The sequence below is a fragment of the Myodes glareolus genome, chromosome 22 (genome assembly GCF_982192425.1).
Source record: "Myodes glareolus chromosome 22, mMyoGla1.1, whole genome shotgun sequence".
NCBI lineage: Eukaryota > Metazoa > Chordata > Mammalia > Rodentia > Cricetidae > Myodes > Myodes glareolus.
The window spans coordinates 36652241-36666544 of record NC_142047.1 but is presented as its reverse complement, the minus strand read 5'-3'; the positions used below and the strand labels follow the sequence as shown (position 1 = coordinate 36666544).

The window sequence follows — 14304 nt, the reverse complement described above, 5'->3', positions numbered from 1 at the left end:
TATGCATAGACTGATACATGTGATATGCATACATGAGTTTGTATATATCATAACCTATGTGATTTATAACCAAAAGGAATTTGCTCACAATTTTGGAGACCATGCATTTCAAAGTTAAGGTACTATTGGGTGTGCTGTGTATTGAGGGCTAGCTTTCTCATTCAAAGATTGTTTTTTGTTGTTGTTGGTTTTTTTTTTTTTTGGTTACACTGGGCTGATGGGATTAATAATGATATCCATGAGCTGAGTTTCCTAGTGGACCAACTCTCAATATTCTCACTGCAGAGTGAAGGTTTGAGGTGACCTGACAATAGATGTCACAGCAGCAAAGAACAAGGTCAGATAGAGACAGGGAAAGGCTTGAAGGGACACCTGGTAATTCCAGTAGGCTTTATCAACAGTAGTAGTTTTGCTGAGTCCCAGCATAGGTGCCTTTATCTTTTGTAGAAAAGGTCAACCTGTCTTTCAATATGACTACACCATTTTGCATCTCCTCCAGCCATGCATGTGTGAGCATAGCAGTGGCGCCATAATTTTTCAACACTGGTATATGTGTGCATATGCAGTAATATCTCCATAAAGAGGAATCTGTAGACTTTAGTCCCTCTCCCCCTTTTTGCCAATAAATGAAAGGTGCCAGATCCACCCCTTCCAGCATACACACAGAATTTGAGAGTCTTCCTTGTTTTACATGTTTATGATGGTCTCCACCATCATCCATGAAGGGTCTGAATGATGCTGCACTGGGCGACAGAGCACATGGGAAACTTCCCCCATGTCGTGCTACAAAACAAACCAGGGTTAAGTGGACTCACCAGGCTGTCCCAGGAACATAAAGAAGCTTCCATGTCTTTGAGCTTGGAAGAAATGGAGGAGGGTAGGTGGACCATTCAGCTCTCACAGTCCAGATGTTTTCCAGAAAGGGAGTTGAGGAGAGAGAGAACATCTGCCTAGATAGGGCTTGAAAGCACAGAGAGTGTGGAGGGGAGGCACTAAATCTATAGCATTTATGGATGGGATGATTTTTATGTTCCACATTGCAAACACCAGGAGGCAGAAGAGAGACAAGACTCTCTTAGCCTTGGCTTGGTAGCTGGGCAGAGAAGATCCCTTCCATTGAGTGCAAGAAGACTGCTGCCTGATGCTCTCACTGGGGACTGGCGTTTGTGAGCTCCTGCTGCACACATCTGTGAAGTCTCCATTTCTGTTGACAGACACAGGACACCTCATCAAATGGCCTTTAGAATTTCAGTAGCTGTGTCATTTTTTAAAGTCTCTGAAGTCAAATGATTTCTAAGAAATTACATTTGCCCACTTAACAGCATAGATGTGTAAACTTTGCACAAGAAACGAGCTGTGCAGCTACTTTCACGGAAGTACAAGTCTCATTTCACTGGAGGAAGGTTCCCGTAGCTCCTCTCTGTCCATCATTGCCTGGTTTCTGCAGTCCCTTTCTGATGGTCCAGTTCAGAACCTGGATATAATTTAGAAACATCAGAGTCCTGGGTTATCCTATCTCAGTAAAGTATTTCTATGTGAAACATTCTGTTACTAAGTTAAACGCCTTTTAGATTTGAGTGTGTTACTGCCAAGTACTGGGTTGAGCTCAGGGAGTCTTGTTGAAGAAAAGGAGGAGGGAATTAGGAACCTGGGGGTCATGAAAGGGGAATCCCAGAGACAGCTGAGCTGAGCTAAGCTCAAGGGATCTCAAGGTTTCTAGATCAACATTTAGGGAACCTCCAGGAAACTGACCTAGGCTGTCTGCATATGTGTGTGACAGTTGTGTACCTTGGTCTCTTTGTAAAGCTCCTTGCAGTGAGATCAGGACCTGTTCCTGGTGTTTAACTGACTTTTGGGAACCTATTTCCCATGCTGGATTATCTTGCCAAGACTTGACACAAAGGGAGGAGCTTGGTCCTGCCACAACTTGATGTGCCATGCTTTGTGCAAGCCCAGGGGAGAGCTGTCCCTTTCAGAGTGGAGATGGAGGGGGAGTGGAAGGGAAGGGAAGTAGAACAGAAGTGGGGCCCAGGTGTGGGCAGGAGGAGAGGAGGGAGGGGAAACTGTGGTTGAAACGTAAACTAATTAAAAAAATCTTATTTAAATAAAATAAATGTACAAAGAGAAAGAAGGAAAATTGAAAAGGGACAAAAGAGTCAAGTGTGCTGCATTTAGTTAATAGTGTCTCTCCCCATGTGCAAACATCTCATTTTGCCCAATCCCTAGTTGATCAACTCCTGAATGACCTACTTTTAAACAGGCTCTTATGAACTTTGGAAGTATGAGTTTTTGTGATTGGTGTTTTCAGTTCCTTGAACTAAAGACCTGGGAGTAGAATTACTCAACCACAGGATAAATATGTTTAACTTTTAAAGGAACTATCTGACTGTTGTCTATAATGACTACATCATTATGTGTCTCCTCCAGTGGTCTAGGAGAGTGCCAGTGGCTCCATGTCTTTCCCAGCACTCGGTTTTATTGATCTTAAATCTGATCACACTGAACAGGGATACAGAGGCATCTCATTGGAGGAATTTTATGGACTTGAGCCTCTATTTTCTTTATCTATCTATCTATCTATCTATCTATCTATCTATCTATCTATCTATGTCATTTCTTTTTCTACCTCTCATGCTCTCCCTTCTCACTCTCTGCCTCCCCTACAGACCAGAGTTTGAGCGTCTTTTTCATTTCCCATCTTCACTGGGACCATGGCCATCATCCACACGGGGCCTCTGATGATGGGGCAGTGAGTAGCAGCACACAGGGATTTCCCCAGCTGAGCTACAAAAAAAGTCTGGGATTTAAAAGCCCAGGGATGCCCAGGATCCACTAGGAATATAGTTCCTTCATATAGAGACTGGAGGAACTGGGGACTTCTCAGCCCTTGTAGTCCAGCTCTTCTTTTGGTTGGGAACTTGGAGTGGAGAGAACACTCGCCAAGAAATGCCAGGACAACAGTCAGGACAAGAGTGCATTGGAGGGGTGACAGTGAATCAAAGGAGCCCCTGTTGATTAGAGGAGGCTGGGGCTGAGCTGTGATGTGCCAGGGAAACCAAGGAAGAAGTACCATAGTGCCATGCTGCGGGACTCTAGACTATTATATAGTAATAATGAAGATAATTTGTAGCCAAAGCCAATTCTCAGGTGGCACTAAAGGTTGTCTGACACTGACCCCCACGCCACTTCCTCTCAGAAGCCAGTCTGGACTGCTGATCCTGCATCCTTTGATATATCATCTTAGTGCTTTATTGGGATTCTAAAACTTCTATTTATACACCTTTATCTCAGGTTTATCATAGTTCCTTTGACCTCTGATTGACCCCAGTGTTGGAACCTGCAAGGCCCAATCAAATGCTTACCACATGGTTACATATGATATTAATCAGGAGGTGGTAAAAGAACTTCACTCCAATCCTAATGACCTAAGGTCCACTTTGCCCTTCATATGGTGGGATTAGAGTATAAACTTACACAAATTCTTCCTTCACCTCCATATGTGAGCTAGGGCCTGGGAAAATCTACATACATGCACACACATATGTATATACGCACAAAATAAATAAATAGATGCAAACAATTACAAATATTTGTGAAATGTATAAGTGATGGTGAAGTTGATCTTGGCAGGAACAGGCCACTAGAGGAGACACATCTCAAGGGTGGAGTGAATAGGGTCTGGGGACTATAAAAGTACCAGTTTTGTACTTTGTTTTGATCAAACAACTGTGACCTAACAGGGAGGTGTCCATGTAGACACTAAGAATATTGAAGAGACCTGGGAGCCTGGATCCAGGCTCAGTAACTGAGTCTTCCAAGCACAGAAGCGTCTTGAAGATGAAGGTCACACTCAGAGCTCCTGCATGTGCCTGTCTCTCCTGTGACATCTTGAGTGTGTCCCTACTCACAGAAGCCCTCTGTCTCTCCTGTTACAGCTTTCTGTCCATGTGTGAGGACAGGGCTCCTGGTGTCCCAGAAGAGCTTCAGAATCCATGCTGTGCCTTTCCAGGGCCAAGGAGGAAACAGAACGAGCAGGATGACTTTGCCCTGTCTTCTGGATATTGGCTCCTGTTACTTCTGACTAATCAGTTCTCCAACAATGAGAACTTTGCCCCACCACACCAAGGTCCCCACCCACATCCTTTTGATTTAAATTCATAGCTAGGGAGGACACACACATTCTGCTTCCTGTTTGTGAAACGTGGCTGTCCTACATAGCAGCAGAGACCCAGACCTGAGAGCTGATCATGCCCCTGAAACAACTTCATAGCTGGCTGAATGCTGTGGTCTTTGGGCTCCTGCTTTTCCTACTTCATGTAAAGGGTGAGGCTCAATAAGTTGTTAATGGGAAATGACTGAAATCAGAGGTTGAGTTTGTGGGAGGGAGGGAAGGCCAGGGAGCAGGGGTGCAGGATTTGGTGATGGAAAGGACAGACTAAAGTGTGGGAATCATGTGTCTCCCAAGCCCATAGCCAAAGCACACTAACTGAGGGTCAGAGATGTCTAAAATCTCTCCATAGTGAGGAGACCAGTTCAGTGTAAGGAGCTCTGGTGAATGCTAGAGAATTCAAGGAAAAGCAAGATGAAGGAATTTTTCCCTCCTCAATATATGACTCTTACTGTAGCTACAGCAGGCCTTTGTGTAAGAATGACAATCATCATAATTTCACGAGGCCAAATAGCTCAGAGTGTGTGAACTCTGTGGCCAGAGAAATGCTCTGACACCTTTCAAAGGGCAATTGGAAAGGCCCTGAGGGATAGGGAAGTTCCCACACTCACACCCCACAGCTGAACTAGGAGGTCCTGGGTTCCCTTCTTTTTTGCCCTGGTAACAGTGCAATGTTAATTCCCACAATCTGCTGGCAACTGATTACACTCAACTAACCCAGATGGCATTTCTCTAAACAGGTCAGGACTCCTCAGATGCCAGCCCCATCAGAAACACACACACAGGCCAGGTCCGAGGCAGCCTTGTTGAAGTGAATGATGCCAAAGTTGGTGTCCACAGTTTCCTGGGCATCCCCTTTGCCAAGCCGCCTGTAGGACCACTGCGTTTTGCACCCCCTGAAGCCCCTGAACCATGGAGTGGTGTGAGAGATGTGACCTCACATCCAGCCATGTAAGTTCTGTACAGAGGACGTCTGGCCCTGGGGTGAACATTTGCTCTGAGCTCTGAGTCTTGCTGAAGTCTTTCCTCCATCTCAGCTCCACTGCAGTTTTCTCTCACTGTGGGGAGCCCGCCATGCATTTTTCTAACACATGTGCAAAGGCTGAGTAGAACAACTGTACCAGCTCCTGGGTCAGAGCTTGGCACCATTGAGAGTCAGATGCAGGTACTGTAGAGAGGAACAAAGATTAAATTTAGTCACAGATTCAATAAAGCCCAGTGTTCTTTTCAACAATGGGATGGATCTCGAGGCATGAGTTGTGTGACCTATTAAGGAGAGAGCACCCCAAATCAAGTAGAATACACTTCAGGTCCTGAGAGGTGTGAAGGAATATTTCCTAACTCCATCCTCACAGCCACTGTGACAACCTATTGGGCCAAGCAATACTGACCAAGGAACTATATGTAACTAATTCTCACTGAAGACGGCATAGGAAAAAGAAATTCCCTGAGTCTGTACATGGGGTGAGGGATTTCTCACTTGCTTTGGGCAGTATTGTCCATTGATTCCTCTATTTCCGTAGAGAACCACACTCCAATATTGCAATCTGTTTGTTTTCTGTTGTTGTAATAAAGTACCAAGAAAAGCAGTTTAGGAAAGAAAGCTACTATTAAAGTAGATGATAATTTATCATGTTGGGGAAGTTACACTGAAAGAAAATTACAGGAGCTATGCTGCTTGCTTTTCTGTGAAACCTCACTCTCCTGGTACAGGGCGCGCCTCCTGTACCAGGTTGCCACGAGTCTGGATCATTATCCCAGGAGTTGAACAGACACACACACACACACACAGAGATCGGATCATTCACCCAAAGGGTAAATGTCAATCTTTCTTCAGCACACGTAGGCTTATATACTTGGAGGCAAGAGGATGAGAGCCCCCCTCCCACCTGGGAGTGAGATCATAGTGTTGACTGCCTGGAGCCAGTGGCCTGAGCCTCCATGCAGGGGGTATCAAGCTGGGAACTCTGACAGACAGATGGGAGGAGATTTAGGGCTCCTGTGAGGACCTTCTTAGCAAGTGAAATTATCATAGCAATGACAGAAACAAGGCTAATTCCCTCCTGCTGCCAGAATGCGCAGGGGAAGTTAAGCTGGTTAGCATAAACAATTCTTGCATCCTGTGCTTCAGCCTCAAGGAACAGGGAAGACAGGGCCCTACAGAGCTGGTCACATCACATCCCCAACCAGGAACAGAGAGGAGAAAATGCTTGCATGCTTTACATTGCTAAGGTCTAGGTCACTTTTCTATTCTTATACACTTTAGTGAGTGTCACTGCATACATCCAATCATTTACATAGAGACACTGAGATGTCTCTATATACCAGACTCAGAAAAAATATACAGACCCAACCAAACTGAAAGACCCCACCCAAACTTTCGTGGAGCCTGTGGCCATTACCTTGGTGGAAGGGACTTCAGAGGGGGAACATGTGTTGTCAGGGCCTCATGAAGAGCAGCCGCTGGAGGTGGGGGACACAAAGTCCAGGCTCACATTTGCTTTTGACCACCATGCATCTCTTGGAATATCTGTCTGCTATTTCCATCAGCTGTCTGCAAAACCTTGAAATGATGAATTCAGTGGGCCTGAAGGACATGAACCTGCCCCTGCACACACTCTCTATGTCTGAGGACTGCCTGTATCTCAACATCTACGCACCAGCGCATGCCCGTGAGGGCTCTAACCTGCCTGTGAGTGTCCGGACATGGTTAGCTTGGGAGAGGGCATTGTTTTCAAGATGATTAGAAGGGCTAAAAGCAACCTGATCTCCACTGTAGTGGGGACTCTGCTGAAAAGCCTCTACCTATTGGGTCAAAGCAGGCCTTCTCAGCCACACTAAGCACCTGGATATGGAACACAGAACAGGAGCATTGACTGATTAAATGCTCCAGTTCTTTGTTACAACTAGACTCCTTCCACAACCAGAGTTCTGTAGGACCACTTAGGTGCTCAAGCCTCAGTATTAAGCTTACCTATATCTACTTTTGGATTATGCGTTGTGTTGTTGAGAGCTGATGATCCTTTCCTTTTTTCGTCTGGAGAGATAACCATGAAGACACCGCTCGTCGTTCCACTATGCAGAGTCTGAGTAATGACGACATTACTCTACAAATACCCATTAATTCAAACTGAGATACATGGTGGTAATGCGGACTAGAAATATACTGATGGGGTTACTAGAGAACCCGCCTATGACGAAGGTCCTGAAGTCCTGAGGATTTGCATGTATTTGTGTAGCTGCACAGAGGCACAGCAGTTGATTCTCTAGTAAGCAGTCTTGCAGAATTGGAATGGCTATGAGCTTCCCGGCAACTCTCTTGACTTCTCCAGGTGATGGTGTGGATCCATGGTGGTGCCCTTGTTGGAGGCATGGCTTCTATTACTGATGGATCCATGTTGGCAGCGATTGAGGATGTGGTGGTTGTTAATATCCAGTATCGTCTGGGTGTCCTGGGATTCTTCAGGTGAGGATAAAACTGGGGCAGACAATGGCAACTGAGAAGAACCTGGATAGCCCTTTGATCCATGTCTCTTCCACTTCTCAGCACTGGAGACCAGCACGCCAGAGGCAACTGGGGCTTCCTGGATCAAGTAGCCGCCCTACGCTGGGTCCAGCAGAACATCGCCCACTTTGGAGGCAACCCTGACCTTGTCACCATCTTTGGCGAGTCAGCAGGTGGCACAAGTGTGTCTTCACTTGTTGTGTCCCCCATGTCCAAAGGACTCTTCCACAGAGCCATCATGGAGAGTGGAGTGGCCCTGCTGCCTGACCTTATCTCTGACACCCACGAGAGGGTCTACAATGTGAGTGCCCTCAACCACCATAGACTGAGTCTGCCCCCCCAGCCTTTGTCTTCTGGTACTCTGGTCTTCTGTCTCATGGGGAAAACAATAACCATGGAAAATAGTTTCCTTCCAATAAGTTTTGAGAAACTCAGGGGTTAGCTGCTACTTGCCTCTACTTCATACTTGGTGATCATGTTATCTGACCAGCAAACTGCTCCAAGCGGCTTCCATCAGTGACAAAAATAAATATGCGTGTACTTATGGAGATAGCTTGGTGGGTTTTTTTTTTTTTTAAGTGTTTGGAGTACAAGCCTGAGGACCTAGTTCAAAAGGTTGAAGATAGTAGGATGTCTGTAATTCCAAGGTTTCTGTGCTCAGGTGGGTGATGCAGAGACAAGAGAATCCCTAGATGTTCACGGCGTAGCTTAAACTAGGAGCAGAAAACAATATGACCCCCTTTCTCAAATAAGAGGCATCTGTGAAGAAAGATCAGGGCCTCTAATGTTCACATATAAACATTGGTACACTTACTGCTTCTCTCACATCCAATATACAGAAGGGTAGCTGGAGTTCATAAAACTACCCTAAGGGAAAACGTGTGGAGGTAGAGAGGATACTGCCTGATGCCTGTCACCTTTGAAGAGTAGGACAAAGGGGAAAATTTATATGTATATGTGTGTGTGTATATATATGTATACACACATACAGCACATACTATTGTATAGAATTTAGGGCATTAGCATTGAATTGAAATTGTAAATATTCTTCTCCCCACTTGTGCCCCTTCACAGACAGTGGCCAACCTGTCTGGATGTGGGACCATGGACTCAGAGGCCCTGGTACACTGTCTGAGAGGCAAGAGTGAAGCAGAGATTCTGGTCATTAACAAGGTAAGTAGAATTGTGTGCCTTGGAACATCTAGTCAGACTTTGTGTTCTTTAGTTCTGTGTACACTATGAACAACAAGATAGGCTAATCTAAGTGTAGATTCTCTTCCGGAGTGAGCTGAGAACCCTGAGGCCAGTAAGAAATATGAAAGTGGTGGAAGTGACTCAGTGAGCATCAACATATACGTTTAATTGACCTTCAGCATTGATTTTAATGCCCCTCAGGACTTCAAGGTCATCCCTGCTGTGGTGGATGGGGTTTTCCTACCCAAGCATCCCCAAGAGTTGTTGACTTCTGTGGATTTTCGTCCTGTCCCCAGCATCATTGGTGTCAACAATGATGAGTATGGTTGGGTCATCCCCATGGTGAGTCTCAGTACAATTCTTTGAGAGATTAGAGAATTTTTTGCTAAACAGTGGGGACACAATTCATCTTTAAAGGAGTCCATCAGATCCACACTTAACAAGGTCTTCTACTACCCAGATCTTCGGCATTGCTCATACAATAAAGGAAATAACTAGAGAGAACCTGCAGGCTATTTTGAAGAATACAGCATCACAAATGGTGAGATACCACTGGTCCTATCCAAAAGGAGATGTCCCTCATATCCCTTCTCAGATAGCATCCCTATTAGCGAAGGTCAACATATGTGTGTGATTCTGTGTGGGGTGACCTCAGAGCATGAACCTTTTCACCTGCGCCCTATCTCTGCCCAGGCCCCATTCTCCTGAAAGCACACTCTGCTGCCCAACTAAGCGAGAACATGCCTAACTGCATTCATCCTGATCTCCTGGTGTAGATGCTGCCTCCTGAGTGTAGCGATCTGATGATGGAAGAGTACATGGGGGACACTGAGGACCCACAGACCCTCCAATTACAGTTTACAGAGATGATGGGAGACTTCATGTTTGTGATCCCTGCACTCCAAGTAGCACATTTTCACCGTGAGTACATCTGTAACAATCTTAGGGGAGCAGTTCAGAGATGGAGACCATGGGTGAGCACTGTGGAGTGGTGTGGGAATCCAGGTCTCCTCATGTTTAGTTTAGTAGAATGACATCTAGATGCAGAGGAAAAAAATGAGTTTCTGAAAATCTATTAACTTGGCATAACCATCCGGCTGGGAAGGCCATGAGCACTGTTTTGCCCTGGGTTTTTCCACAGCTACAGTTCCAGCCTGGAACTTTCTCTCCCCCTTTAGCATTTATTATTCCGGGTAACTTCATATCAAGGTACCTTGCCAACAAATGTTTCAGCAAAAATCCAGTTGATGGGCTACTAAGTCACTGTTTGTCCTACCCCCAGGTTCCCATGCCCCTGTCTACTTCTATGAATTCCAACATCAACCCAGCTTCCTCAAGAGTTTCAGGTCACCCTATGTGAAGGCTGACCATGGTGATGAGATTACTTTTGTCTTTGGATCCTTCATCTTTGGTATAAAACGTGAGTCTGACATCGCAGATGACATCCCAGGGACTTCTGAGCTCCCAGTCCATTTGAGGAAAACTAGATTCTGGGAGAGAAGAAATTCAAACATGTATCATATCATAGACTAAAAAATTATACCAAGATTAGAATCTGGACCCATGCCAGTCTAGCCTGTGATAGAGATGACAGCTCACTGGGGCAGGAATTCCATTAGAGGATTGCATGGATGTTGACTATTGTATAATGAAGAAGGGAGGGAATAAAGCTGATAGTTAGGGATGACAGCAGATGGAATTCTGATGTGAAGCTTGAGTGAGCAGTTATGTTTGATGTCATGGACGTCAAGATTTATTTTTCTCATGACTGCAGTTGACCTCACTGAGGAGGAGAAGCTACTGAATGGAAGAATGATGAAGTACTGGGCCAACTTTGCAAGACATGGGTGAGAACACACCTCTCTCTCAACCTTCCCTATATGGGTTATAGGGATATGTAGGTCCCTATATAGGAATTCCCTTTGTGTCATGGTCTCTTTAGCATTCCTGAATCTTCCATCACATGATAGATTCTTCTCAAGGATAGCACATTTATATAGATATTTTGTAGGTGTCAGTTACTGATCATCTACAGTAACCTGGCTCATGAGCCATAGTACTCTGGTACTGTTTTTTATATCTTGCCTCTTAGATGTAGATTGTAAAACATGCCAAATAGTCTTCCCCCACATGGAGCAGAATCTAGTGGGTGACACTTGTGTCCCTTTATCAGGACACCTGTCCCATACACCCCATTAACCACTGGCCTTGATCCAATGCCTTGACTCAAAAAAGTGGTCAGACTTAGAATCAGAGTGACCTCACCCTTCCCCGCTGGCTGTCATACCCACAGGAACCCCAACAGCGAGGGTCTACCCCACTGGCCCATGATGGACGATGACGAGCAGTACCTGCAGCTGAACATCCACCCTGCTGTGGGCCGAGCTCTGAAGGCCAGAAGGCTGCAGTTCTGGACCCAGACTCTGCCCCAGAAGATCCAGGAGCTAAAGAAATCTCAGCGCATGCACAAAGAGCTATAGTGCCCTGTGTGAGGAATGGTGTGTAGCATTGGCTGCTGATGGGGTTGCTTTGAGGTTCCCAAAATTTATTGAGGGATCTGTGTTGAATACACACACACACACACACACACACACACACACACACACATATAGATATATATATGTCCTGGTTGATTCATATAACCTCCGCACTTATCTGTTCTTCTACATTTATCACCAATCCTGCGTCATCTTTGGTTAGACCAACTCAATAAATGCTCCCTTAACAATGTGGATTTGTGAGCCCCAATATACCCATTCCTCTTTAAAATAAAGCAGAATTTTGAAAAAACATTTATATGGGTTCTTTAAAAACCCGTATCATATGGGTGGGTTGTGTCAAAATCAGGTGCTCTATCTCATTAGGTCCATGCTTTTGGAGACCATAAAGTCCAAGGTTAAGATACGAACCCGTTTGCTGTATTGTGATGACTAGCTCTCTGATCCAAAGATGAAACTCAGTTTTTCACTGAGTATTGGGATATTTAATATTGCTCATGGCGCAGACCTCCATTACACCTCACTCTTAATAATATCACATTGGAGCCTAAGTTTCAACATAAAAATATGAATCATAGAAACTTTCAAACCCATTACATAGAGTTTCCCAGGTCAGTCACTGGATTTGAAGGCATCCCATGGAGTTTGTAGATTAAATGACACGTACAAACTCATTTAGCATAAATGTACATTTATCAATATTAATTTCTTTTTCTATCCTTCTCAATATTCATCCTCATTCGTCTACTCTGTCCCAAAGTAATCAGTGGCACTATTTTTTTTCTAGATGTAGGTTTAAATATCTATTATCTACTCCAGATAGATAGTGTGTGATGGAGGGTCCTCGTATGTATGTGTGCACATACACATATTTCTGTGCTTGCATGAATATTTGTGCACGTATGTGATTTTATGTGTGTGCTTTTGTGTATACACATGTGTGTTTGTGAGCATACAGACAATTGTATGCATGTATACATATCCACAGGAACCCTAATAGTGAGGGTCTACCCTACTGGCCCATGATGGACCATGATGAGCAGTACCCGCAGCTGGACATCCAGACTGCTGTGGGCCGAGCCCTGAAGGCCAGAAGGCTGCAGTTCTGGACCAAGGCTCTGCCTCAGAAGATCCAGGAGCTAAAAAAATCTCAGAGCACGCACAAAGAGCTATAGTGTCCTGTGCGGGGAATGGTGTTTAGCATTGGCTGCTGATGGGGTTGCTTTGAGGTTCAAAAAATTAATTGAGGGATCTGGGCTGATTCTAACATTCATATAACCTCTGAACTTGTTCTTTTACATTTATCACGAATCCCCTGCATGTGACTCTATCCTGCTGGGTCACCTTTGGTTAGAGCCACTCAATGAATGCTCCTATAACGATGTGGAATTGTTAACATCCCAAGGCGTTCTCACCAACTTTAACAACCATTGGTACTAGGTTCCTTCCTTCCTTCCTCCCTTAATTTCTCACCCTCATTTTCATTTTCTCTAAGACAAAAACATCTCCTTAAAATAAAGCAGAAGTTTGAAAACCATCGATGTGGGTTCTTCAAAAACACCATATCATATGAGTGAGGTGTGAAAAATCTCATTAGGTTCGTGCTTTTGTGGCCATGAAGTCCAAGGTTAAGATATGAACCTGTTTGCTGTATCGTGATGACCAGCTCTCTGATCCAGGGATGAAACCTGGGTTTTTCACTGAGTATTGGGATATTTTAATGTTTCTCATGTCCCAGACCTCCACTAGGCCTCACTCTTAATAACATCACATTGGAGTCTAAGTTTCAATATAGAAATACGTATCATAGATACTTTCAAAACACATCACATAGAGGTTCCCAAGTCAGTGACCGGATTTGAAAGCATCCCATGGTGTTTGTCGATTAAATGTCACCTACAGTCTCATTTAACATAATCTGTACATTGATCAATATTGATTTTTTTCCTTTTTTTTCTTTTTTTTGTTTTTTTGTGACAGGGTTTCTCTGTAGCTTTGGAGCTTGTCCTGGAACTAGCTCTTGTAGATCAGGCTGGCCTTGAACTCATAGAGATCTGCCTGCCTCTGCCTCCGAAGTGCTAGGATTAAAGGCATGTGCCACCACTACCTGACGATTTGTTTTTTCTTAATATTCAACTGCATTCATCTATTCTGCCCCAAAGTAGTCAGTGGCACTATTTTGTTTTGGATGTAGGTTTAAATATCTATTATCTACTCCAGTCTGAGACAGTGTGTGTGTGTGTGGGGGGGGGGAGGTGTACATGTCTGTGTGCGTGTACACACAGATGACTCAGTACTTGTGTGAATGCATACATATTTGTGCTTTTGTGTGAGTAGTATTTTGTTTTTGTGTACACACATGTGTGTATGTGGGCATGCATAAAATTATATGCATGTATGTGTCTGTATGTGCATACTTGTGGGTTATTTGTGTGTGTCCGTGTGCATGTGTGTGTATGTGTGTCCAGAAAACCAAGTTTGTTATTTTGTGTCTGCCAAGGTTTGACTTGAATCCCAAGGGTTCTGTAGCCATGGTAATGCCAACAATCGCATCATCAAACCACATCTGTGAAGATGTTTGACTCTTGGGTGAGTCCTCATAGTTGGGTAGAGGGATCAGAAGTCCACAAGAATGAAAGAGATTGCTGTCCCCTGTCTCACTGAGCACTTGTTTCAGGGTGTTCTCTTGACTTCCACAGTTCCCGTGCAACCTCCCAATTGTGATAACCCTTTGTCCTTGATTGTCCATAATCCATGATTCTCATTCTCACTTATTTGCTGTTACTAAACATTTTTGGCTATTCTAATAAAAGTAAACAATAAAAATAAAATAATTCTTTTACTTTATGTCAGTATACAAAGGGGTCAAACTGTTCTCAAGCTGCCGAATTTTCTCAAAACATTTTTTTCCTTTTCACTAAGAGCCCAGATCCTTTGTG

At 44.3% G+C, this 14304-nt stretch overlaps 1 protein-coding gene across 4 annotated transcripts; it reads left to right on the top strand.

Annotated features, from left to right (window-relative positions):
- The first annotated feature begins 4173 nt into the window (after positions 1-4173).
- Positions 4174-12902, top strand: LOC125402427 (acylcarnitine hydrolase-like). 4 transcript variants are annotated; one of them, XM_087900306.1, is made up of 13 exons: positions 4174-4323; positions 4909-5119; positions 6719-6860; positions 7501-7634; positions 7716-7974; positions 8748-8846; positions 9069-9209; positions 9328-9408; positions 9644-9788; positions 10150-10287; positions 10642-10714; positions 11161-11365; positions 12354-12492. In XM_087900306.1, the coding sequence occupies exons 1-12, from the start codon at positions 4248-4250 to the stop codon at positions 11345-11347; spliced, it is 1686 nt and encodes a 561-aa protein (XP_087756432.1). In that variant the 5' UTR covers positions 4174-4247; the 3' UTR covers positions 11348-11365; positions 12354-12492. The 4 variants fall into 4 exon arrangements, with proteins under 4 accessions (XP_087756432.1, XP_087756433.1, XP_087756431.1 ...); XM_087900307.1 differs by lacking the exon at positions 11161-11365 and having other exon boundaries at positions 12354-12902; XM_087900305.1 differs by lacking the exon at positions 12354-12492 and having other exon boundaries at positions 11161-11659.
- Positions 12903-14304: the final 1402 nt, after the last annotated feature.